We start from the raw sequence: 25,979 nt of genomic DNA on the forward strand, positions 1-25,979 counted from the left end.
AAAATTTAATAAAATGGAAAATCAAAAATGTAGAATCGCCGCTGCCATTTTGTATTTTTCCCCCAAAGAAACCTAAACTATAATGCAAGTCAAAAGAACCCAGAAGCCAACCGTGCTTCCGGTCTATTTTTTCTGCCAGCGCTCAAAAAAAGAATTGGGGGGGGGGATCAACTATGGAGCACTCCATAATCAACCACTAGTGGTGAACTCAACCTGGAAAAGATGGATTTGCAACGCAAAATCAGAAGTAAGGACTTATCTATTAAACTCACAGAGTGACTGTAAAGTTGCAAATATTAACAAACTTGATGAGAGTTGAATATCACGGTGTTAACACTCAGTACCCTGCTTATAAAATGTGTTTCCTGGACTCATTTTGCAATGTGCAACACTGTAATAATACGGCCAATAACTTAAAACTACTTTATTATTTTATTTAGTATTATTTGAACAGCTGTGTTTTTTTTTTTTCCTGTTTTAACCCACTAACTGAACAACGCGTTAACACTTCTACTTCCATGTCTGGTCGGATAAAAATGAGACGGCGCTGAGTGGAACCGCCTCCAGCTCCGCAACACCCCCGGAAATTAACAGAATTGAGAGTAGGACCAGTCTTATGACCAATCCCTGCCGTTTGGACCGAACAGCAGGGATTGGTCAGCTTATACAGCCCTGCAGTGTTCAGAGATCAAAATTTGAACCTCTTTTTTTCTGAATACATAATTTACTACTTTCAGGATGTAAGGATGATTTTACTTGGTATGACAAAGTGTTTCTGAACAGGATTACCAACTATAGCTTTAATCATAATGCATAGTTAGCTTAAGAGATGGCGGATCGTGCCGTGGCATGTTTATAATATCGTTCTTTACTACAGCTGTCAATCAGTCCCTTAGCAGTTTGTCCATCAGCACAATTAAAGAGAAAAAATAGCTGATTTTTGAATAAAGTTGGATGGCTACAGGGGTTAGAAACGCTAATGATCAACCAAACCCTAACGACACCAAGTTCAGTTTATCTGGTAAATTATTGCAAAGAAGGAATTGCTGTGTGTTCTATGTCCTGGTGGGTGGAAAGACTAACAGGTTTAACCAGCAGCAGGATGGCCAGGGGCAACGACTGATGGTGGAGCTCCTAAGTGTTGCTGCTCAGTGTTTTTTTTTTTTCTGTTTGTTTTTTTTGCTGTCATAAAAAAACAGAGAGTTGCCGTTCTTGTTGAACACATTTGAGGTTTTCTCAATTTGCACGTTTGCTTTAGGGCAAAGAAATGAGTCGCGCCTGCAGAACCTCTTTGTCATCAGCAGGAACCAGTTTGGTCAGACATTCATTATCGTTCCTCTTTAGGACTGATCCACGTTTACTCAGTAGACACGAGGATCATCTGTGGGCTTCAGAGAATGTATAAAGCAGTAATAAAAATGGCAAACTGGTGCACAAATGATTTTTTTATTTATTTTTTTGCGGTAAAATGAATTTGCTCCCATAATACCATTTATATTATTTAATCTTATTCTCACTGCTCTTATCAGGTTCGTTCAGCATCCAGGGGCGCAGGGTCCGTGTGTACCAGCCTGAGTTTGAAGAGTGCTGGGCTTTTGGACTTGTCTCGCAGCATGACCCTGTCTCACATGTTATGGAGATTACGCTGGATAAGGTAACGTTTTGTTCTAAATGCATTTATTTATGGTAAGATGGCATCCGTACTCTTGTTAAATTAGACTTCTGACGTTTTACATTTTGGCGCCAAGAGAGTCCAGATTTAAGTTCTGTCCATGTCAGCTCTATCATCAACAAGATGCAGGGAAAAATAGACAGAATAGGTTCATAAAGTGATTAAATCTGGTGCCACTTGTAAACCCAGAGCTGCCTCGACAGCCTTAAAGTCATTGCAACACAAGTTTACTTCAGATTACAGGCAAACATTTCCACTCTCGTGTTGTTTTAAAGGGCCTCTGATGTGTTCATTAGTTGTCTTTCAGTGATTTCTCTTTCATAAACTTTTAACATTTAACAAATACGTAAAGGCCTGTAACGTTCAAGATGTAGCTCCTGAGAAGGGGTTGGTAATTATTTCCCCCATCAGCCACTCTGATTGTGGCCGATGGCCAAGCCGTTGGGTGAAATTAATATTTCCCAAATTAATATTTGATTATAAACTTAACTGGTAAATTTAATTTCACCCACTGTGCTTAAATCATAAATAATTATCTTCAATTGTCACAAATGAGCAAAGTGTTGTATTTGACTGTAAGTTTAGTCCCAGCACTTAAATTCGAGGACAAGCCTCCCTCCACCCTGTCTATTGTAAGTAGTTAATTTGTAAAAGGATTTCACGCTAATGTCTTTGCTAACCCTGCAGGGAAACGAGAAGCAGATGGTGGATCCTCGTGTGATACATGTCATGCTAGTAGAGGAGGAGGTAAGCTTGGCATTAAATAGCGGGGCTGGGAAGTCTCAGGGTGTCTATGGTACACAGTCAGCTTTGCTTTTGCTTCTTCTTTCTTCTTGTGCGGACTGCTGTCTCTGCCACGTTCGTTATGTTCGACGTAAACAGCTGTTTTCGACTCGCTCTTAATTTATTCTTGATTTATTCATAGAAGTCCAAGATGCTAAAGATAATAACATCATGCTGTTGTAAGATAAACTCAGAATTTAGTCGTTCATGTTGAGAATACACCAAGCGAGGTGTATTGTCAATATGAACGATATCCAACAAAGGGATATTCTTCAAACAACATCACATTTCCTCGGGCACAGCCCGTGTTTCCCGGATGGTCGGACAAGAAGAGTACAAACTAGAACGGCGACAACCGCAATACCAATCGTTTTAGAAGACGACAAAGTCCTAAAGGCTTCTTTTCAATCTGCTTCAATGGAGAAACCCAGCCTAGAACAGCTGAAATGTAGAGGCCTCAAAACGAGCAGAAAGAAAGCAGTATTGGTAGAAAAGTAGGAGAGGCTGTCCTCTCTCACGACTGATCAAACGCGAGGAAGAAACCCGCTGAATCCCCACAGAATTACAGCCAATACTAAGAAAAAAAAAAATATATATATATATTATCACAGACCTACGCTTTAAATTATTATTACAGGACTTATTGATAAAAATAGACTTAAAAACGTCTTCTTTTCTAAAGCTGGGAAGTCGATCGTCCCGCTGTAATCAGACACTTGATCGACTAGATCCATAAAAAGAAGCAGAAGACCAGCAAGAAAACCACCACACTCCGCTTCTAATCATCAGAAATGCACAAATTTAGCTGGTATTTATACGCACTGGGACTTTTACTGCTTGTAAAATAGTTGTCGTGGGGGGCGGGGGGGTTTGAGCCCTGGTCTTGTAGCGCGGCCACAAGAGCCAGATAGCCAGAAAAAGGCGTTTGGTTGGAAAGAAGCGAAGCTCAATAAAGCGCCTTTAGAGGGAAAATAAAAAATAAAGATGTTAAGTGGACTGTGCAACACTGACGCTATCATGAACAGCCCTCATGGATTGTATGAAGTTTTAAAGAGAAAAAGCCAAATAAACGATGCCTACCTGCACCGACGCTTGAATCAGGTCTGGACATTCAAATGTTAAAAGGAGCCAACATTTACCGAATGTTGGCTCCTTGCCACCGACCAAATATAGAGACCACATAGGTGTCTTTGGTCCGATTCCACAGTAAAGTCCTCTCGGTTACAAGCTCCAACACAGAGATTTCTTGGCAATCCTTCAGGGTTTTAGAAAATCAATGACAAAACTCCAGTAGATAGTAGAGCAGTGATGTTTTGCTGTTGCCATATTATGTCCGCTGAGACGATATTCAGGGCAAATCTGTTCACTATTTGACTCATACTAGTAAACTATTCAAGCGTTACCGCTCTGTTTGAAGAGACAACATTACCTGCATTTCTGTTTGAACAACCACAAGATCGCCGCGACACCTCTGTCTGAATTTAGTGACTTGACGTCATTTGAGGAATGCCCATAAGTGTCACTACTTAGAAATAACACCACAAAATGCAAAACAGCAGAGCTTTTGAGCGCAGTAGCAGTCAGTTTTCATCTATGTTTTGCATGACTGATCTCACGTCAGCTGTTGGTTGTGTTTGTTTTACTAGTTTGTCTGCACCCATGTTCTAAAATCCCATTTTGTGTGCTGTAAGTTTTGCGAATCCAGTATTAGACTGACATTTGCCTGCCGTCTTCCCCTCTCAGCCTGGTAACAACGCACAGCGAAGGAAGGACAGTGAAGCAATGAAGGGGGACGGCCGCAGACGTAGGACCGCCTCAGAGGACGGTGACGATCTGAACTTGAAGCGGTTTAAAGGAGCAGGAAACTCTGACCCAGGAGCCCAAAGCTGCGGGGATTCCAGCAAAACCCCAGAGGAAGGCGTCGGTATCTGGGCTGGGGACTCGGATGGAGTGAGCAGCTCGACCAAAAACGGAAGCCCCTCAGAGGGAACCTCTCCTCCAGGAAGCGTGTCTTCTCCCAACACCAACTCCTCGGCCCCCTTGGACCACTCGAATGCTTCCTCGCCCCTTTATCCTGCCCTCGTCAAAGAAAACGGCCGCCTGTTCTCTCCCCAAGGGGCGGCGGACTCAACCAGCAACGCTTCTCACCCGCCTAATCCTCCCCCTCTCAAACCAGCCCCTTCCCCTTTCTCTACCACGTCTTTTCCCTCACTAGGGCAGATGCCAGTTCTGGTCCCTGGTGCTCCAGCTCCAAAGGCCTCCCCGTCCCCCCAGCCGGACCGAGAGGAAACCTGCCAGTCGACTTACTCTAAAACTGCCGCTCTTGTTTCCCCGGGGCCTGTCACTATTTCTTGGTCACAAGACAGCAGACCCAGCGTATCGCTGTCTCCGTCGATGGGTTTCAGTCCTAAAGCTCCTACCTGGGGAGGCCAGACCGAGGTAAGCCAGTCAGTACGGTTACTCCTGGCTGGATAATTACACTGCCTTAGAAGCATCCATACGCCTTGAGCTTTTACGTGTTGTCACCATGAAGTAACGTGTGTTTTATTGAATTTTATGTGGTATACCAACCCAACCGGATACATAACTCCGGCTGGGGCAAAGATTTATGACAAAAACACGCTAGGCTGCACCTGGCAGTCAGCAAGTGTGCACATCGTGACGGAGATGTCTTTGATGGTGTTGACCACAGGCGCGGCTGCTCCAAAGGGGTTATTACCATTATTTTACTGTACCTCATATGCCCTGTTAGGACAATTTGTGTCGTTGGGACGAGTAGCTATAGAGATAATTTAGCTGCGATTGTCCAGGGGAATCATACCATCAATATAACTGGCGGTGAAAATACTTCACCGGCAGTTATATTGATGGGGAGGTGTTGTTGTCCATCTACAGTGATGGGCAGTAGCGCCACATGTAATGTTAGGTTGCTGAATAAGATGTTTGGTGTTTAAACCTAACATTACATGGTCCTTCGAGCTGCATTGACAAACTTAGGGACCGCTCAGGAATATGTGTTTGAGAAAGAGAGTAAATAATAAATGAATAATAAAACTTATATCTGTGTTTGTATAAGCATAATTTTAACTAGTGTGGTTTATTGCAAAAGTGCATATTAAAATTCCCAAATGAGCTTTTATACTTTCAGAAATATAAAAGATAGAATACGAGATTAATTGAAATTAAAATTTTAATAGTTTGAAAGCCCTAGTTTGAATATAATACACTAGACTTAAATCTGGTTGATCTAAGGAAAGCAGGAATTAGCTCACTAACAACTTCTGCTAATTGTAGGTCTAGGAATCACCAGTTAGCAGAAACAAAAGTTAAAAGTTAAAATGGAACTTAAAGCTGTTTGGTAAAAGTACAACCCGGTTGTAGTCCTATTAGTTAAACTACATTTTCCAGTAGCTTGACCGTAGCGTCGCTGCTTTATGAATCAAGTAGTGACGTTATTTTTTTGATCAATTAGCGACGTAGCGTCCACAAACGCTACAAAATCCAGGACATAACTAAGAAATGAAACCAGGTTTGCTATTTGCGCGAGCTTCTACTTTGCCTCTCCTGTCTGTATCTATCGAAACATGCGCATGCGTACGGCAGTGGAATTTATGGCAAGCCGATTAGGCAAATTATCGTCCGTACAATAACGCGCAGTTCCAATCCGTATTTTACGTTAGCGCGCGTTTTTTACGTCACCGCGCGTTTCTATCCAGAACGCGCGGTGACGTAAAAAACGCTTAGTTCCATATAAAGTCTGATATTACACAAAACTCACTCTGCTTGTTCTCCCTACTTATGCTCTTGGTGCAGAAGATAAATGAAATCTTTAACAGAAATGTTATTATTAATTCTGAAAATATTATCATGTGAATATAAATACAAAGCATACAGAAAATGCAGCTTTATTAAGTGACCTGGTTTATTTTATTTAGCTTTTAATTTCTTTTCAACATTTAGTGAACAAGCAGAGTGAGAACACTACACAGTACCTTTAATTTGGTACTAATAACAGTAGTTTGTTTCATAGGGTACTGGGTACTGTACTAGGCAAATAGCCTTTTTGTTTTATTTCTAGCAGTAATTACTTCAGTTTGTATTTTATTATGTTGCTCATAAAGCAATGTCTACACTGTGTTAGGTCACTGGCTGATCTTTAATAAATGTTTCAACCAGTGTATCAGACTCATTTTGAATTGATCTGACATTAGGTTGGTACAACGTTAAGTAGCTTCTGATGTAGTTAAGCTACTTTTAACACATTTGTGTAACTTAGCTTGCTATATTTCTATAGGTGGTAGCTTTTGTGTAGTGAAGCTTAATTTATTGTTGAGTAACTGATAGCTTAGCTCACTACACTGGACAAGTAGCTTGCCCAACACTGTCCATCTATCCTTAACGTGGGTGAACTGCTCAATATATCATGATGTTGATTTTAGGCCAAATCACCGTAACATGATAAAAGTGGAACGGGGGGTTAGGGGTCATTCTGCTGGATTTCTGTGCTGACATGGAAAGTGTTAGGAATAAAATGATGCCTCGTTTGATGAAAAGGAAAATCATCAACCCACAGAGTGTTTCTGCCTAGAGTTTGTCTGTTCTCCTTGTGCATGCGAGAGTTCTCTCCATTGACTGCTCTCCTCATTGTAGTTCGCTATGGGTGTCGTCTTTCTTCCCGCTTCTGCATAGCAGGACGCAGAATAGTGACGTTTGTCGAGTATCGGTGACGTACAGGTCGGATAAATGCGACCCGGCCGTACAGACACAGGTCGCATTTGAAAAGATCAGATCTGTGTTGTTCAGACTGTCATGAAAAGATCAGATCCAAGTTGCATATGGGCAAAAGAATCGGAATTGGGTCACTTCAGGCTGCAGTGTAAACGTAGCCTGCGTCTTCACACAGAACTGTTTTATATGTGACACAGAGCTTGATGCACTGGGCTGCTCTAAGCAGGTGGTCACAGTCCCTCTCTGTGCCGCACTGACAGGTTTAGTGGTTGACTGCTGGAGAAGAAACGGCTCTAGGTGCTCAGCTAGCTAATCAAACGCGCTACTATCCATCCTCCCGCTTCGTCCCGCTGTGTGAAATGTACTGACCTCCAGTATTGGCCCAACCAGATCAATATTCCACACTGCTTTGATATTATACTCTGATTAAAAAGGGTTCCTTTTGTTTTTCTGAGCGGTATATTATGGGTAAATTAGGCATAGATGAAATTTGCCACCCATGTCTAACTAAGTAGAGGACTTTTGAAGGCAGTTTGTTGCGCTGGATTTTTATCTAGGGTCTTAGGGTTAAGGGTTCCTAATTTAATTCATATGCATGCCGCACTTTTCAGATGGATCAGTTTAAAAGAAAAAAGGCAAATGTTTCATTTTCAGTTACCTTTGCAATTACACACTACTACTTTATTACTACTAATCCAAATGAAATACATAAAATATGAGGTTCTGCATGGAGCTCAACAATATATTGAATTGCAGTCATCATTGGCTAAAACAATGCACGCAACATGGCAATCACAGAGAACTGCTTGAACCCACTATTTGGTTGGATATTATGCTTCTGGTGGTGTGCAGTCCAGCTCTGCACATCGATAGATCTTTGACTTGTTGAATAGACGCTAACTGGCCTTTAGGTCTACTACAGACCCTTATTTTTAGATGCTAAGATGCTAAAGCTCTAAAAAGAAAACCAGAGCAATATACGTTACTTATAATCTGTCAATATCATTGTTACAGTTACATATTTCCTAACATCTTTCAACACGTTTCTAGTGTTTTAGTTATGAGGAAAAGTTCAAGGGGAAAGGAATGCTTCTCAAGGCACTGTGTATGGTGTAATTTGACCAAAGGTCCATCACAATATTGTTTTTCACTGCTTTTTTTTTTGCATTTCCAGGGTCCTAAGACGACGCCCAGTTTCCGCTTGTCCCAGGCGGCGCCCACAGCGCCTGTGTTTGGAGATGTTACATCCCAGACCAATGGAGCTCCCACCTCCACCACCGCTTCCCATGACGCCGCCAGGCCTTTTGGCTTCGGCTTCAGTGGCGCAAAGAATGAAGCTCGGCCTCTGCGTGACCAGAACCTCTTTTTTCAGTGTATGACCCAGAATTCTGGCACCAGCCCCGTCCTGACAACTGGCCAGGCTCAAACCAAGGACACTAATTACTTCTCTGCTGCGTCAGAGAGTCTGAATAAAGAGCCGGCGGCTCTTTTCAGGCCCGCGTCCTCCACCGAAGGGCTGAAAAAGCCCGAGCAGCCCAAAGTGCCTGAGGCTCATGCTCTGGGAAACGGTGCTTTCAACCTACCATCAGCCTTCCAGGGCGCATCTGCAGGTGGACGGGGTCCCGGGCTAACTATGGGTGGGCTTGGGTTGGCCTCTGAAGCCCAGAGTGCTACTAAGAACAACAATAATAATGGAACTTCTGAAGGAGGTTTAGCGCTACAGTCTGGGTTTAACTCCTCAGATATCCACCAGAACCTTTTTCTGCAAGCATCTAATCCATTTCTGGCTTACGGAGATAAAAACTCCCCAAAACCTTTCGCCGGCCTCACTGGGACTGAGCCGCAAACCCTGGGTGTCTCTTTGGACAGCAAGCCTAACCTGTTCACCATGGCAGAGCCCCCCAAAGGTATCCTGTCCTCCACCTTCCCAGCGCCCTCCGCCGTGGCTTCAGTCAGCTCTTCTAACACTCCAACACCAGCTCAGACTTTGCAGAACGACATGGCAGTGAAGAAGGAACAAGAAGGCGTCGAGATGCCAACGTCTACGTCGGGCTGCCCGATGCTCGGCGGCGGCGGCAGCTCTGGAGAAATGAAAGACGCCGCTCTGTCCTTTGACCAGAACCAGCAGCAGAAGTTTAGCCTGGAAGACAGAAGTCAGTCGTCTAAGCGCGACTCGGACTCCAGCACCAACAGCGACCTGTCGGACCTCAGCGAGAACGAGGAGGGCCTGGAGAAAGACCAGATTCCCGCGGGGCTTCCTCATCCCGCCAAGGACGGCTCCATCCAGCAGAAATCGAAGGTCCAGGCGGCTGCCAAGAGCCGCCCTCGTAACAAATCTTTTAAAGGTGCTTCCTGTTCGTTTTTTACCAGCTTACATTTCTCAGCATCAGAAGCTACGTTGGTGACGGAGTTAACGCTGCGTTGTGTTTTCCAGTGGGCCAGTCTGTGCTAAAGGATCAGAGCAAGGTGCGGCGTCTGAAGCAGTCTGGTGAGTCCTTCCTCCAGGACGGCTCCTGCATCAGCGTGGCTCCCCACCTGCACAAGTGCCGCGAGTGCCGCCTGGAGCGCTACCGCAAATACCGGACCACCGAGGACGACAGTGGGGACGAAGACGACCCAAACGTGGCCTGCCGTTTCTTCCACTTCAGAAGGTAAGTTTTCTATTGCCTCCTCTGCGACTTTAGATTAGAATAAACCGTTAACGTTGCGTTTCCTGCCTGCGACCAGGTTGGCTTTCACACGTAAAGGCATACTGCGCGTTGAAGGCTTCCTCAGTCCTCAGCAGAGCGACGCCATGGCAATGGGTCTCTGGCTGCCTGCACCGGCAGTCCAAGAGGGCCTCGACCTCGATACGTCCAAGTACATCCTGGCCAACGTGGGAGACCAGTTCTGTCAGCTGGTGATGTCTGAGAAGGAGGCCATGATGATGGTGGAACCGCACCGTGAGTAGAAAGCTCCTCCCAAACGCTTCAGGTGTGACAGCTGTTGTGGTTTCTTTTACCCGCCTGTGATTTTGAATGTTTCTCGCGGTCTTTCAGAGAAAGTGGCGTGGAAACGCGCGGTTCGAGGCGTTCGAGAAATGTGCGACGTATGCGAGACAACCTTGTTCAACATCCACTGGGTGTGCCGTAAGTGTGGCTTCGGGGTGTGTCTGGACTGCTATCGGCTCCGAAGGAACAGACCAAGAGAAGGTGGGTAGAGTCAGGGGAACAAAACTACGGCTTTGGCTTTAAGTTATTTTGTGCTGTAGTCTGGTTTTGCTTGACTTTTTGCATGCCGCTCCTTAGATTTGGACGAAACCCCAGAAGATGAAGTTTTCTCTTGGTTAAAGTGTGCCAAAGGCCAGCCTCACGAGCCTCAAAACCTCATGCCAACACAAATTATACCCGGAACAGGTAAAATTAACAATCTGCAAATTTAAGATCTTGGTTACTTTGCTCTTTTACTACTTTGTACCACCATGGCATCCTAAATAAACAGGCTGGTCTGGGACTCAGATGCTCGCTGCTCATTTCAGATGTTAAAAGCCCAGAGAACCACGTATCACTTCCATCCCACTTTTCCCAATTAAATAAATTCAGGTTTCTGATTGTAATGTGACAAAATGCATCATAACACATCAATGTTGCCAAAAGTATTTGCTCACCCACCCAAGTAACCAAAATCAGCAGTTCCAACCACTTTCATGGCCACGTGTGTGTAAAGTCCAGCACCTAGCCCTGCAGATCCTGCCTATCAGGAGCTCAGTGATTTCCAGCGTGGTACCGAGATGGGATACGACGTGAGCCACCATCAAGTAGTGAAAATATTCCCCCGTCAACATTCAGCGGTATTATCACAAAGTAGAAGCGACTGGGAACGACAGCGACTCGGAGACTGAGAGCCGTCCAACATCAGTGTCTGACCTCACAAATGCACCTCTGGAAGAATGGTCAAAACATTTTCATAAACCTTGTGAACTGCCTTCCCAGAAGAGTTGAAGCCATTATGGCTGCAAAGGGAGGAACAACGTCATTTTGATCCTTATGGGTTATAAATGGGACGTTCATGTGCGCGTTAAGGCAGGCGAGCGAATGCTTCTGGCAATATATGGAAAATGGGCTGCCAGTACCTTTCACGGCCATGTATTTACTATTACTATATGGGAAGTAGTTTGATAAATTGTGTTTATTTAAAAATGTCCAAATTTGACTCATTTGATTAAAAAGCCTTTTTTTCCCCCCAGAAAACATTTATAACAACCACTTTATCCATCGTTATTCTTACCCCATCTGGGTCACTTTAATTCATGTGAAATCTGAGCATTTATAACCGTTGATTAAACCAAAACAAACATGAACGTCCCACTCAGAAGGGTAGATATGATGTATTGGAGTCACATAAACCCATTTCTCTATAGCACTCATGGGTATTTTATGGTAGATTACTTTAAATCATCAGCTGTAAAACATCTTGCCGCGTAGACTGTGCAAAGAAAATTTGTAGCTCAGAACTGAGGGGAAGAAACCTACTGCCATGTTTAAAGGGGTGTTTGAACAAAGTAATCAGGATCTCTACACATCACAAACTAAAGTAATTAAGATCTCAACTGTTGTCTGCTTTCTGCTTCAGCTCTTTATAATATAGGGGACATGGTGCATGCAGCGAGGGGCAAATGGGGCATTAAGGCCAACTGTCCCTGTGCCAGTCGACATACAAAGTCACTAGTGCGCCCTACCGCCCCAAATGGATTTTCACAGGTACCCTGTGCCGTATTTCTCTGCCTTTTTTTTGGTTAATTTTGTGTTGCACTTTTTGAAATATGTTTGACCCGTCTGCTTCGTTGTGCTTGTGGCTTTTTCAGCAGTCTACATCCAGCAGCGGAAGTGGCCTTACAGTTTTATCTGGTGCCGGCGTTACTCCGAAACCCGAGCCAGACACGTCCGCAGTCAAAACGGAGAGCATGCAGACGGCCACGCCTTCAGACAGCGGGGGCGGGGGAAGCGGGGGCAGTACCAGTAACTCTGTCGTTAGCACATCCACTCCCTGTAACCCCACACAGTCCTCCGCCAAGGACTCCCGTCCGTCAGGAGAGGGCAACAGCTCCGCGCTGCACTGGCTGGCAGACCTGGCAACACAAAAAGCCAAGGATGACACCAAGGGTACGTAGGAAAGGCAGCGCAAGGAGTCGGGTTTTCTCTCAGAGTAGAAAAGATCTCCTTGATCAGCTTCGCTTTTTTATCGACGTCTTCTTCCAGAGTCCGGCTCGCTCCGCGCCATCATGAGCAGAGAAAGTCGGCCTCCCTTCGGGCTGGACTCACTCAGCGCCCTTTCCAAGCCGCCCCCTTCCAGTCCGAAGCTCTTCAACAGCTTGTTACTCGGACCCAGCATGACCCAGTCCAAGCCGGAGGGGTCCAGCCTGCGGGATCTGCTCAACTCTGGACCGGGAAAGCTCTCTCAAGGCCCCGGAGAGAGCAGCGTACCTTTCCCCTCCGTTTTTACCTCATCAAGTGTACGTCGGTGTTTTCATGACATGATTATCAATTATATCACTGCCACCTACTGGCGAATAACGTTTCCAGAGACCTGCTTTCACAACATTGCTCTTATTTCATGGTCCAGAGCGACAAGATGAAGAGCAGCCTCCCGAACTTCCTGGACCACATCATCGCCTCCGTTGTGGAGACCAAGAAAGCCGAGGGCCGGCGATCCGCGGCCTCCGAAGGCGGCGAGCTCGGAGTGCTGGGGGCCCGCAAAGACGGCGTCATGACTCTTAGCGTTTTGGAACCACATACCTCACACTCTTGGCTCTGTGATGGGCGGCTCCTTTGCCTGCAGGATCCCAGCAACAGCAACAACTGGAAGATCTTCAGGGAGTGCTGGAAGCAGGGACAAGTATGGGAAAATGGCAGAAAGAAACGATCCCTACCGCTGAGAGTTTGGCTGAAAGGTTGTCTTGATCGTTTTTTGTTTTTTTCATGCAGCCTGTGCTGGTGTCGGGGATTGATAAACGCCTAAAAGCTGAGCTGTGGCGGCCCGAGGCGTTCAGTGAGGAGTTTGGAAACCAGGATGTAGACCTGGTCAACTGTAGAAACTGTGCCATCATTTCCGACGTAAAGGTGCGAGACTTCTGGGATGGCTTTGAGAAGATCTCCAGTGAGTGCTACTTTTTCCCCTCACAAATCAGTTTAAAGCACCGTGTGGACCAAGAGCGCAACAAGAGCGTATCTCACTGGTGTCGGGCTAACATCTCCAGTGTTTTGTCTGTGATTTCAGAACGGCTGCAAGACGCCGACGGTCGGCCCATGGTGTTAAAGTTAAAGGACTGGCCTCCAGGGGAAGACTTTAGGGACATGATGCCCACAAGGTGCGCAAACCACACATGTTGCTTTTTGAGTCCACACGTTTTGGATATATAAAATCTATAAAATGCTAGCTATTGCATAATAACATTTGGAAATGTACCACCAGATGTTTCAGGATTTTTTTTTTATATTTACTGCCATGCAGATTTGTTTTTGGTAAGCAGGTTATCAACCATTGTAATCATGTCAGATTTTCAGCTTGCCAATTCTGACTTTCTTTAATGATTATAAACATATGGTGTAATATTTTAGTATTTTTAGCATTTCTGCCATGAGTTGTCATTCATTATTTGTATTTGGTGCACAGAGTTTAGTTATTTTAAAACTAAGGTAAATTGAGTTCCTGGGTTGCCAGTTGAGTCAATGGGTAGAGCAAGTTTAGTAGTGTCCGTCCTCATCACAGCCGTCTCTTTATCCATGTCTTCTACTGCTTATCTTTCGCTTGTCCAACACAGCAGTCTATTATTTGTCAAATAAACCATAAATTTGTCAGAAAGATCTAAGGAGTTTACATTAACGTAACTCTTGGCTATGTGAAAGGCAGGCCAACATTTCCAGGTCCCACATTCTACGTGTCAGAGGTTGAAAGCTTAAAAGTCAACTTTCCTGTGAACCCGTCATCCTTCCTGTTGTCTCCTGAATCTCTCGCTCGCTCAGACTGAATCGAACAGACGTATCGAGATGTAGTGGGAAATAGTTTTGTTCTTCCATAGTTTCACACAGTGCTGCTTCCTCTTGAAAACCTGATAATGAACGGTTACTGATCTTAAGTATTCTCCACTCAGTAACGATGTCCACACCGAAGAGTGTCGTTAGCTTTTATTTAATATGCGATTGTCCGGCCTGTCAAGGGTCACGACTGGTCAGGCTTTTTTATTTTATTAACTGATTTCTGTGCGCATCTCCAAATAGAAGTTTCAGGAATTAAAAGAACAACAATACATTTTAGAAAACAGTTACAATCTCTACATTTCATTTGGTAAGATTTAGTTTTTTTAATAATCCTTTTTTTTTTTTTTTTTTTTTTTTTTTTTTTTTTTTTTTTACCAGGTTTGATGATTTGATGGACAATCTTCCGCTGCCCGAGTACACAAAAAGAGACGGCCGTCTAAACCTCGCTTCGCGGTTGCCCAACTTTTTCGTGCGTCCTGACCTCGGACCAAAGATGTACAACGCCTACGGTAAATCGCCTGGTGAAACTTCTGCCGCCTCTTCCCTTTGCAGTTTACATTTCTTTTCACCTTCTTTCTCCGACCCCCCCCGTCAATGTCTCCAGGCCTGATCTCAACCGAGGACAGGAAGGTGGGAACCACTAACCTCCATCTGGATGTGTCCGACGCCGTCAACGTCATGGTGTACGTTGGCATCCCTCATGGAGAAGAAAACCAGGAGCAAGGTCAGTAGATTTAAGGCTACTTAGCTCCTCTGTCCATTTGTTCTCCTCCCCCCCCGCATACATTCTCACTCATTTGTTGTACATTTAATACTAGACACCTCAACTAACTATAATAGTTGATTGTTCCTTGACCAATATGTTGCTAAACAGAATGGATTTTTACACTATTTCCCTACTATTTAGCTTTAAAATCCAGTATATTATCGTTAGACATCATGGTTGTAGCTGTTCCAGGGTTAAAGTGCTGGGAAAGGACACTGGAGGCACCCTCCAGTGGGTCTCACTTATTTACATTGTGGCAAAATTTCTCCTTCACAGAGGCAGAAAACTCTGGATACCAAGGTCTGTAGCCTTTCAGTTGTATCACTTGCGTAGCATGCCCTTCTTCTCAACTAACTCCCCCTTTTCACACCTGCGCTCCATCCTTCTGTTATTATTGTGCAGTAGGGGCCAGAGCACCGGGATCCATCCCTCAGCTTGTATTGTTGCATGTCTGTAAATTTCTGTGTGATGCAACCTGTGATGTAAACTAAAACAACAGCTGACGGACAAATTTCGGGCAACTTTTGGAGATCCGTGATATATTTCTGATGTTGTTTTCAGGGTTGGGTTCCAACTCACATTTACAGCCATGTGAATTCAGTGGACTGGTCTGGGTTCTGAGGTGGTGTAGCCTGTTGCACAGCGGCTGTCCTTTCCTGTGGTTTACTCTGGGTGTACAGTGCTCTGGTCCTTAGACTGTGGGAGAGTAGTTTGAATGAAGGGCATCTAGAGCTGGCATTCCTGTTTCCTTGCAACTTTCTTTGCACACATTGAAACACAAACACACGTGGAAAGTTGGGTATTGTTTTAACTTTGTATGTTGGTGAAAAAGAAATGTGGATCACTAAGTTCACAGAGGCTCAGCTGGCCAGGTTGAAGTTCGTGTTATGATAATTATTAGAGATGGACCGAGAAATCTGCTGCGGATCAGAATCATCAGCTTGATTATTCCTGACCTGCTACTGGCCAGGCGAGAGATACCTCGTCTTTCTCTGATCAGGTTGTGCAAACTGCAACACCTTTGTGTGTGGACAACAGCTATGTTTACATGGAGAAAACTAATTGGAATAAACGGTTGATCAGAATAAAAGTGCATTATCTAAGCACATAAATCAGAAAATTGTGATCGGATTAAACTCAACCAGAATGAAACTTTGACACAAATGAGAGGGGAGTTTTATGCCGATTGGTGTCCGATCAACATGCATGTAAACGCTCGTCAGGATCAAGTTATTCCGGATGTAGCAAACTGTCCCGAGTGCGCTTAACGTAAACGTGACATATTTCCATGTGGAGTAGCAGAAATACGTTGGGAAGCAAAACTGTCGGCGCTCCCTATGCAACCTTTCTGTTCAAAACATTAAAAGAGCTCAGTTATTTATTCAGTAACATTTCAACCATAATTAGAACCTGGTACAAGTCCAGCCTGGGCGCTCAGAAGACAAAATAAACTCGTATAATACTGCTTTGTTTACTGTTTTTGTAGTTTAGCAAAGTCGGAAGTACCTGTTAAAATCAGGTGCATATAAACACACTATGATCCGATTAATTGTGTGCCCATATAAACATTACAATCTGATTATTTTCAGTTTTTTTTAATCCTAATAAATTTCAATCCGATCGTGACATTTTGTGCTTAACACAGCTGCTGTTACCGATCGAAGAAGACTCACAGTTAGCTATTATAAGTAGCATTAAGGGCTTCATGAATGTCTCAAGACGCGTCTGCAAGTCATTAAGGCTGTGAAAGAGAGCAGGACTTTCAGAAGATAACAAGAAGGCTGAGCAGAGTACGACAGATGTGCTCTGTTTAGCAATTAATAAAATCTTTTGGAAATTTCAGTCAACATAAGGATCTAGGAGGGCTGGGTGATGTGGCTCAAAAATAAAGTCTCGGGTTTTATTATACCAAATCTGATTAATCTATTTTGTTATTTCTTCTTTTCATTCAACAAATATAAATTAAAGAAATAATTTTTCCTTTTAATGTCAAGCATTTTGTCTGGGAGCTGACCTGAATTCAAAGTGCAACTAAATACCAGCTGTGAAACATGGCGGTAAAACAAGATGGCGGCTCTGCTATTGTAAACAATGAAAATATAACAAAATGTTTGCTGCTAGTGGTTTCACACAGTGAGCTGAGAACAGGCTTCACCTCACTTAAAAAGAAACAAGTAAATGAGGAAATGAATGTGCCTCATATTAACATTTTTTTCCCTCTTTACAACATTTTGACAATATATTTCCCTAAATATATATTCAGCATTGTATGATGTTTTCTTCATGGAAGCCCAATTAGTGCATCTGCAAAATAAAATCCTGAATTTCCAAAAAAAATTAATCTTAATAAATTGTAAATTTGAATTAATCAATGAAATTAATTTATCGCCCAGCTCTAGGATCTAGATTCTCTCTGGAATGCAAACAAAGACCTCGTTTGTACTGAAGAGGGTTTAAAGCAGGAGCTCTGTAATTATTTTATCCTTGATTAGAAAATTACAATAAAGACCAGTTTTAAAGTGGCTGCTCTCTGGCACGGTGCGTTAACCTGCTAATATCAGTCAGTCATGGCCACTCACAACAGGAAGGATAGAAAGAAACGTCTTCAACTCATAAGGAATTGGTAACCGCAGGTCAAAGCTTTAGATATGCCAGAGATGGTATAATTAATGGCCAGAAAAGTGTGATCGGTGCATCTCTAAGAATTATTCATACCTGCTTCCTGTCAATTTGTGCACAAGGGGAAGTGGAAAGATCCAAAGGTTCAGGTGTCTGGAAGCTGATCTGATGAGTAAGAAGACTATAGGAGAGCTGCAGTGAAATGTTCTGAAGCTGACAGTGTTGAGCCGTTGTTGTGGCATTCTTGGCTTGGTAATTGTAAAGTTGTTGTCCTCCACCACAGCACCATGCCTGTAGTGATAGATATTACACTTAATGTTGTTTTGGTTGCTGAAGTTTAATCTGTGAATACATGTAATGGAAATTTGGCCGTATTTAAACACGCATAACCTTAATATTCCTTTATGAACTAATCCCAACACCTTCCTTCCTCCGAGCTCGTTTCAGGTTCTAAAGAGCCTTTGAGCTGGTTGAGGAAAAACATATGCACTGAAAAACAAAGCTATTAGTTTCAAATGAGACGTTTTACTTCTTTCCAACACGCTGTTCAGTCTAAATGAGCTGGGCTGTAGTTTTAGCTGCCTTACAAATCAACAGTAAGCTGTGGATGTGAACGTTGTCGGTAAATGTGATTGTGTAGTCTGTACGTTGTCCTTTTATTTGCCCATGTGGTTCTCAACTGGCCTGACCACAGAATGCAGCTACATTTCATCCATCTGCAGATAATACGGCTTATTACCGACTCAGAGCTAAGCATTATTTGGTGCCTCATCTTCTTCCTCCTCGTGCTTCTCTTCTGCTTCTGTTGGCGTCTGCGGCACTTAAGAGATGCAACAGCACAAGTACTGAAATTAGAGCTGCTGATTGTCAACAGAGAATCCCTTTAGGGTTCTCGTTTATGCTCTTAGAACACATAATTGCATTAAAACATGAAAAGCTAGGTGTCTTCTTCACATTTCAGCTCTGTAGAGATCTATGTGGCTCAACTAGGAGCACACATGATGGCTGATTTTACGATAATAGCCAAATCTTGCTGTTCCAGACAGTATCTGATTACACACCACAAACAAAAGTGACAGCATGCAGGCACATCTCAATAAATTAAAATGTCACCGAAACGTTTATTTCAGTAATTCGGTTAAAAAGGGGAAACTTATATAGATTTGTTATACACAGAATGATCTTTCTAACTTAGATCAGTTTTGTCAAACTCAAATCCTTGATGGTCGGCGTCCTGCAACTTTTAGATGCGTCTCTTAATCAAATGGACAAATGCGCTAGTGTATGTATAGTCAAGCTCCGCTGATGAGCTCATATTGAAGCAGAGGCGCATGTGAATGTTGCAGGACACCGGTCTTTCATTGTCATTTAAAGCTAATGAAAACCATAAATGTTTCTGAGAAAATTCAGATTTTTAATAGGATTATTTAAAATTAGTTTTACTATAGACATATCATCCTACTGCAATATATTATAGCCCAACCAATACTGGGTTGTGGCTCGATCTGGCTGAGATATAGCGTCCATGCAGGTGATCAGCCTGCGGTTCTGCAGAGGTGCTCAGGAAGCCCAGGATGCTTTGATAGCAGCCCTCAGGTCATCTGCATTGTTGGGTCTGGTGTTTCATCTTCTTCTAGACAATACTTCATAGATTTTCTATGCGGTTCAAGTCAGGCCGGTTTGTTGGCCATTGAAAGACAGAGATACAGAGGTTATTAAACCATTTTTGGTAGCATGTGTACATGTCAAGTACCCACGCTGGTTCCTTCTTTTGGCCCAGCGGGCCTGAGTCTTATCAGCAGCAGCATCATTGCTACCATTTAAAGCAGTAATAAACGCTAAATACTATCGATCAAAGCGATCAAGGCTCGCGATTCAAACTCCTGAGTCTGCCTCGCCACGGGGGCGACTTAGATGCTGTTATACCCGGAAGCAGGGCTATTGTGACGACATCATCTGCCCTTTGAACCAATAGGAACATTCAGCTGCTGTAGCCAACCCTAAGAGGGCAGCACTGAGACGGGTTTGACAAGTATAGCAGAACAAACAAAAATAAAATTGCACAGTAACATTAAATTGGCACCTTTAGGCACAATTTATACTTGGTTGAGTTACACTTTAAGGTTGGGTTGTTCTTCCCGGTTCTCTCAAGGTTGCATAAATCCCTGTTGCTTGTCCGTTCTATCTCAGCGTCTGCCTCTCAGCTTTCTGTTAAAATGCTTGGATGCTGCGCGCCGAACAGAGAGCTTCTGTAACACTGGCCATCTCTGGCTTGTCCTTGTTGCAGAGGGCGTTAATGATCGCCTGCAGGACAACTGTTAGCATCCATCGTCCTGATTCTGTAGGCTATAACATAACATTTCTGTGTTTTAAACAACTTTTCCGAGAAACTAAATTTAGGATCTTATTTTTTTTCCTTCAACCCACACCACTTAAAATGACTAAAAATAAGTGCTTACATATCGCTCACCTTAATTTGCAAGTTTCACTTTTCAAACTGAATTAGTAAAATAAACTTCTTGATGCTGTTGTAATTTACTGAGAGGCGTCTGCATGCGGTGCTCAAACCCACTGAGGACGGGGTCAGGAGGAGCCAGTTGAGAACTACAACTCTGCACCATTTGTGTCCAACAGTATGACAAATGGATACTAAAAGCATTTCTGAATCATGCGTTCACTGAAAATTTACACTTAACAGTCTCAATCAGCTGAAGTTACAATTAACGTGTAGAATGAGCGGCAGAATTTCCAAAAAATGACTTAAGGACTGAAGTTGAAGAAACGTCAGTCATAAATATGTAACGTGTAGAGCCTACTGATGAATGTTTGGTATCTTGTATGTTTCTGTTTGTATTTTTTCCTCTCTTTGGGTCTTCAGAGGTCATGACGACGATCGAGGAGGGCGACGTGGATGAAATGACGAAGAGGCGGGTACACGAGGGGAAGGAGAAGCCCGGAGCCCTCTGGCACATCTATGCAGCCAAGGACGCTGAGAAGATTCGGGAATTACTCCGCAAGGTTAGCGCCCCGTAGATCAGTTTGGGGAGAAATAAAAAACGCCAACGTTTCTCAAATTGTGCTCTTAACAATTTCAAGAAATTGCACATGTCGCATTTAAATGACAAAATGATCAGAGTAAATGTCAAATACTATTTTAACCGTAATTATAATAAAAAAAAACAGCTTTTTATGATGCAAACATTTTAATTTTTTATTATTTTATTTAATGTTTCTGTGATTCGTGTCAGGTGGGAGAAGAGCAGGGTCAGGAGAACCCTCCGGACCACGACCCCATTCACGACCAGAGCTGGTACCTGGACCAGGGGCTCCGACGCCGACTGTACGAGGAGTACGGCGTCCAGGGCTGGGCCATTGTACAGTTCTTAGGCGACGCTGTGTTCATCCCCGCCGGAGCGCCACACCAGGTCAGACACCTTTTCATAGCTTCACATAAAATCCATTTATTTGCTTTAAAAGCTCTTAATGGCCTTGCCCCACATCGCCTGTCTGAGCTGCTACATCCCTACACACCCTTTGCGTTCCCTCGTCTCTTTTCCTTTTTAACACAATCTGAGACTTTGTTTTACTACATTTTACTTCCTGTAATTTTATTACTAGTTTTGTATTATCATTCAGAATGCTATGCAGCATTCTCACTTATTGTTTTCCTGTTTTTCTTTATTATTATTATTATTATTATTATTATTGTTAATATTATTGTTATTCCGTCGCAGTCAAACTACTCCCGCATACTTCAACCGATTTCAACAATTTTGGTATCAAAACGTTTGGCTCGTTCCCGGCATGACTGCATTATCTCATGGTTATGCTAACTTTTACACTTTTTAAAATATTTAACTTTTTGTGCGATTTTAATTTTTTTTTTTTTGGCTGCTCCCATTGAAATCAATGCAAATTGCTTCAAATTCCTTCAAATGCTTCACATTCTTGAAATTCTTCCAATTCTTCTAATTGTTCTTAATCTTCAAATTTTTAAATTTTTTCAAATGTTTCAAATTCCTTCAAATTTTTTGAAAATTTTCAAATTCTTTGAAATTTTCAAATTCTTCAAATTTCTTCAAATTTTTTCAAATTCTCCAAATTTCTTCAAATTTTTCAAATTTGTTCAAATTCCTTCAAATTCTTCTATTTATTCCAATTTTTCAAATTCTTCAAATCCCTTCAAATTCTTCACATTCTTGAAATTCTTCCAATTCTTCTAATTGTTCTTAATCTTCAAATTCAAATTTTTCAATTTTTTCAAATTTTTCAAATTCCTTCAAATTTTTTGAAAATTTTCAAATTCTTCAAATTTTTCAAATTCTTCAAAAATTTTTAGAATTCTTAAAATTCCTTCAAATTCTTCTGTTTCTTCCAATTTTTCAAATTCTTAAAATCCCTTCAAATTCTTATTTTTTTTTTTCAAATTCTTCAAAACTGATTTCAATGTTTTCTGCATCTCCTGCTCAATCATTCTGCAGATTAGCATTCTCACTCTCTGTTACGCAGGAACAGCTTTTTCTAGTTTGTATTTTATGATTGTGTATAGCACTTTGGTCCTGCGGGTGTTTTTAAAGTGCTTTACGAACAAAACTGGTACGGTAATAACACGTCTGCGCTCTGCGCGGCGTTTCTCCTCTCAGGTACACAATCTGTACAGCTGTATCAAGGTGGCGGAGGACTTTGTGTCTCCTGAGCACGTGAGGCACTGTTTCAGACTGACACAGGAGTTCAGGCACCTCTCCACGACTCACACAAACCACGAAGACAAGCTACAGGTAGGGTCACACCTAAGACCCCCGCATTCGCTTCGTAAAACACCCGAGCAGGCCAGAAATAAAACCATTCCTCAACTTTGTTAACTAGCAGCGTTTTCCTCTCGATCTCCTCAGGTGAAGAACATCATCTATCACGCCGTGAAGGACGCCGTCGGCACACTGAAGGCCCACGAACCTAAACTAGCTCGCCCGTAGTCCTCCGCGCCACTCCACTACGTACACACAGCACATGCCACATGTCTACATAAATGAAAACTGCAGAGTACAAAGTACAGAGATCGTGTTTGTTGTTCGGGGCAGTGAAGGTCTGAATTTTGGGCGGGAAGAGAACATTTCATTTTGGGGGGGGAGGGAGGAGGGGAGGGGGCAGATGGACGCTTCGATGAGGGAACTCCTTTGTCGCTGTTACACAGTACTCTCAGACTTGTCTAGTTGTTTTTCAAGGTTTTTGTTTTTTTTCCCCCTCCTTTTTTTTGATTAACATTGTATTTAAGGTCAGTGTGTTCTCTTGGTTTTGTTGTAAATGTAAGATGTTTGCGTAAGGGAGGTTAAATAAAAGAGAAAAAAAAACAAAAAAAAGCTGGCGTGCCTTCAGAGCAGAGGTTCAGCTACGATATAAGCAAATCGCAAAATGTGAGTACCGGGCTAACGATCTTATTTTGATGACATGCTTACGTTTTCCCATTTAGAAGCAAGGTTAACCTGTTTTTGTAGATTCTTTTTTTAAACCTCTGATTGTTTTTTTGCCGTCTGTGGCTGAAATGAATTTGCAGAGCAGCCAATCAAGGGAAGCTGACCAAAGTTTTGTATTTTTAGTTTTCTTATTTCTCTCATTTAGAGTAAGAACTCTTCTTTTCTACCTACACAACAAGTTGATTAGACGTGCTTCAGAGACGGCAATTTTTTCCTCTTTTTTTTTTTTTCTTTTTAAACCCGTCTTTGTTCATGGGGGGGGGTTTGAAGAATTACAGACTCCCAGCGATATTGTTCAAGAGTCACACTTGCAGCTGAACAGAACTACTGGCCATTAACATTGTATCAATATATATATTGATCTTAGCAGTTGGATTTTTTTTCACAATAAAATTTACAAAAATAACTTTGTTTAATGCCTGTTCTGTGTAATGTGTATTTTATTGTGTTGTTGTTGGAAAATTAGAGCCAAAGCCGGACATATTATCTTGTTTCATTTTTAGCTGGCACTGTGCTAACGACCTTATTCATTCAGAGGAGCTGGCTGCAGATCAGATAAGCAACCAGGGGGGTTATTGTTGTACAGGTTAAATGAATAACAGATCTTAAATCTGTCAATAATCATCCTGGTCTATGTGGAGGCATCAGTTGGAGAATAGCCAATCAGGATGGAGCATTTTGCTTTGTCACTAGTTAACTATTCACTAACCAATAAAAGTCCACTCCTTGGCCTATTTCTCTGATGAGCCAAGGCGGGAAAAGGCTTTTATTTTTTAGATTCTAGTTGGTTAAATGTTCTGCTTTCGTTTTTTTTAACCCCACACAAAGCAACGGTGTCATGCTTCCTGCATTGCCAGATGGGCTGCAGCAGCAGACCTCACCAGGAAACGCTCCTATCTGCTAAGGACTAGAAACTGAGGCCACAGTTCATGCAGGCTCAACAGAAATGGAAAAAAAGGGATTGAAAAATGTTGCCCAACGCCATAAGTCGTGATTTCAGCTACAACATTAAGATGGCAGGGTCTGAATTGGGTCTAAACAAAATGAAAGCGTGAATCCATCCTCGGTGATCTCCAAAGTTCCTGAATCTCTCAATGCGACTGACTTCCTTTTCAATTAAAGCCATGAACTGAGGCAAGTCGTACCTAATAAAGTGGCCTGTTTTTAACGCAGGTTACGACACCAAAAGGCAGCAAATCATGATTATGAAACTAAAGTTTCTTCTTATGAAATGACTTTAGTTTTTCACAGTTATTGTGAAACCGACAGAAGCGCAAAATGGATGAAGAAAGTGTTCACTGAAAATAATGTATTATTTACACAAACTAATGATGCCAATTGGCAAGTCCAACAATGAATTTGGTAACAGGTTCGTTATAACATGAGACTGTGACGAAACGCGTCTTGCAGCGTGACCTTTGGTGCAACTCTAAACATGCCATGACCTGGTCACCTCTGAAGAGGAAGATCTGAGGCCGGTTAACGTCTTCAAGGCCGGTCCAGGCAATCACAAATAATCCTGAGCAACAGAAAGTTCCTGGGGCCTTTATGGGATGTTCGTTGTATGAGGAACTGAGCCTAAGAATAATGTGTGAATAGAAACGGATTATTTTTATAGCAGAAATATTCACACTAACATTTAAACAGCATAAGGCCTTTACAGAAGCTATAGACTTTTCTATATAGTCAAAATAGACAGTGATACTAAAATACTCTTCTTTTTATAATGCCTTTACACTTTGAGGTGCCATGAATAGTGACCTGAGCATTTAAAGATATTTAGTAGTGTTGTACCGATACCAGTATCGGACGGGGCCCTGATCCAGCACTAAAATTATTTTATCGGTATCGGTGAGTACCAACAAATAGGGCACCAATACCATTTTGATGTTTGTATGTCACTTGAACGCAGCCTTCTCTCTCCCGACTAGAATTATACATGTTGTATAAGTTCATGAAAGTTGCTCTATTTTGGCATTTGTGAGTCAAAACTCAGGGTTTAAAAGAGATTATTCAATTATTAATGTAATTTTATTGTCTTACTGTTTCACTACTATCATACATGTTATAATTTCACGAATGTTGCAACTTTTTGGCCTTTGAGAGCCAAAAGTTTATTCAACTATTGTCACCCATTCCAGGTAGGCAATAAAAAGTTCTAATACCCTAGATAGTATGCAGTTCTTAATATATACACACACATCAGTTTCAAACAGATAGTATCTGTATGGTATTGGCCAATACAGCACAGCCAGGTATCTGGGACAAAAAATGGCATCGGTGCAACACTAATATTTAGCAGACAAAAACAAAATTCTTTTAACTCCTGTTGTAGGCAACAACCCTCCAAAAGTTTAAGAAGTCATCAGTTATGAAAAGTCTTTATGCAGCAGGGTTTTTTTTAGACTGACCATGCAGGCAGCTGTCCAGGGTGGCATTAGAAAAGGGAAGGGCACATGCACCAGCAATCACTTACACCCTGAAACAGTCATACTGTATTGTTTTTATGAATTAGCCTCCAATGGGTGTGTTGGTGTGTCCATGTTTTGAGAAAAGCAGCCTCAGCTTGTTCCTTGGAGCAGGGAAGTCAGGGTGAGCTTGGTGCCAATCACACGGCGCCCACCGGAGGAGAGCTGGGTGCTACTTTCCCTACCCTCAACTAGGAAATTTAAATAAATCCCCTCACAAACTAAATACCTTTATTATTATTATTATTATTATTATTATTAAAGAAGAATGTAACCAAAATGGTAGTGGGAGTGGCAGAAGGGGGAACTTGCCCAGGGCGCCATTGTTGTGAAAACCACCGCTGTGGAAGACCTAGAAACATTTCTATTTTGCTGTCTGGTAACATAATGCCACGTAGAAGGTCTAACTTGAACTGGCATGTAGAAATTCGTGTATTGGGGCATGCGTCCTCCTCA

General features: G+C 42.6%; 1 protein-coding gene across 3 annotated transcripts in view; it reads left to right on the top strand.

The window, feature by feature from the left end:
- The window catches only part of kdm3b (lysine (K)-specific demethylase 3B), a 47,411-nt gene extending 23,950 nt beyond the window's left edge, over nucleotides 1–23,461 (top strand). The window contains exons 5-25 of one of the 3 annotated variants that reach the window (XM_036127371.1): nucleotides 1,530–1,654; nucleotides 2,360–2,419; nucleotides 4,199–4,894; nucleotides 8,358–9,528; nucleotides 9,618–9,834; nucleotides 9,911–10,125; nucleotides 10,222–10,374; nucleotides 10,471–10,578; nucleotides 11,795–11,922; nucleotides 12,030–12,324; nucleotides 12,421–12,674; nucleotides 12,785–13,057; nucleotides 13,147–13,318; nucleotides 13,439–13,529; nucleotides 14,578–14,708; nucleotides 14,804–14,923; nucleotides 15,242–15,265; nucleotides 20,463–20,602; nucleotides 20,833–21,009; nucleotides 22,228–22,362; nucleotides 22,477–23,461. In XM_036127371.1, coding sequence (XP_035983264.1) covers nucleotides 1,530–1,654; nucleotides 2,360–2,419; nucleotides 4,199–4,894; nucleotides 8,358–9,528; nucleotides 9,618–9,834; nucleotides 9,911–10,125; nucleotides 10,222–10,374; nucleotides 10,471–10,578; nucleotides 11,795–11,922; nucleotides 12,030–12,324; nucleotides 12,421–12,674; nucleotides 12,785–13,057; nucleotides 13,147–13,318; nucleotides 13,439–13,529; nucleotides 14,578–14,708; nucleotides 14,804–14,923; nucleotides 15,242–15,265; nucleotides 20,463–20,602; nucleotides 20,833–21,009; nucleotides 22,228–22,362; nucleotides 22,477–22,557 — 4,766 coding nt within the window. In that variant the 3' untranslated portion in view covers nucleotides 22,558–23,461. Of the gene's footprint in view, nucleotides 1–1,529; nucleotides 1,655–2,359; nucleotides 2,420–4,198; nucleotides 4,895–8,357; nucleotides 9,529–9,617; nucleotides 9,835–9,910; nucleotides 10,126–10,221; nucleotides 10,375–10,470; nucleotides 10,579–11,794; nucleotides 11,923–12,026; nucleotides 12,325–12,420; nucleotides 12,675–12,784; nucleotides 13,058–13,146; nucleotides 13,319–13,438; nucleotides 13,530–14,577; nucleotides 14,709–14,803; nucleotides 14,924–15,241; nucleotides 15,266–20,462; nucleotides 20,603–20,832; nucleotides 21,010–22,227; nucleotides 22,363–22,476 lie in introns of all 3 variants that reach the window. The other 2 variants (XM_036127370.1, XM_036127372.1) reach the window with 2 other exon arrangements.
- Nucleotides 23,462–25,979: the final 2,518 nt, after the last annotated feature.

Source organism: Fundulus heteroclitus, chromosome 23, assembly GCF_011125445.2.
Source record: "Fundulus heteroclitus isolate FHET01 chromosome 23, MU-UCD_Fhet_4.1, whole genome shotgun sequence".
NCBI lineage: Eukaryota > Metazoa > Chordata > Actinopteri > Cyprinodontiformes > Fundulidae > Fundulus > Fundulus heteroclitus.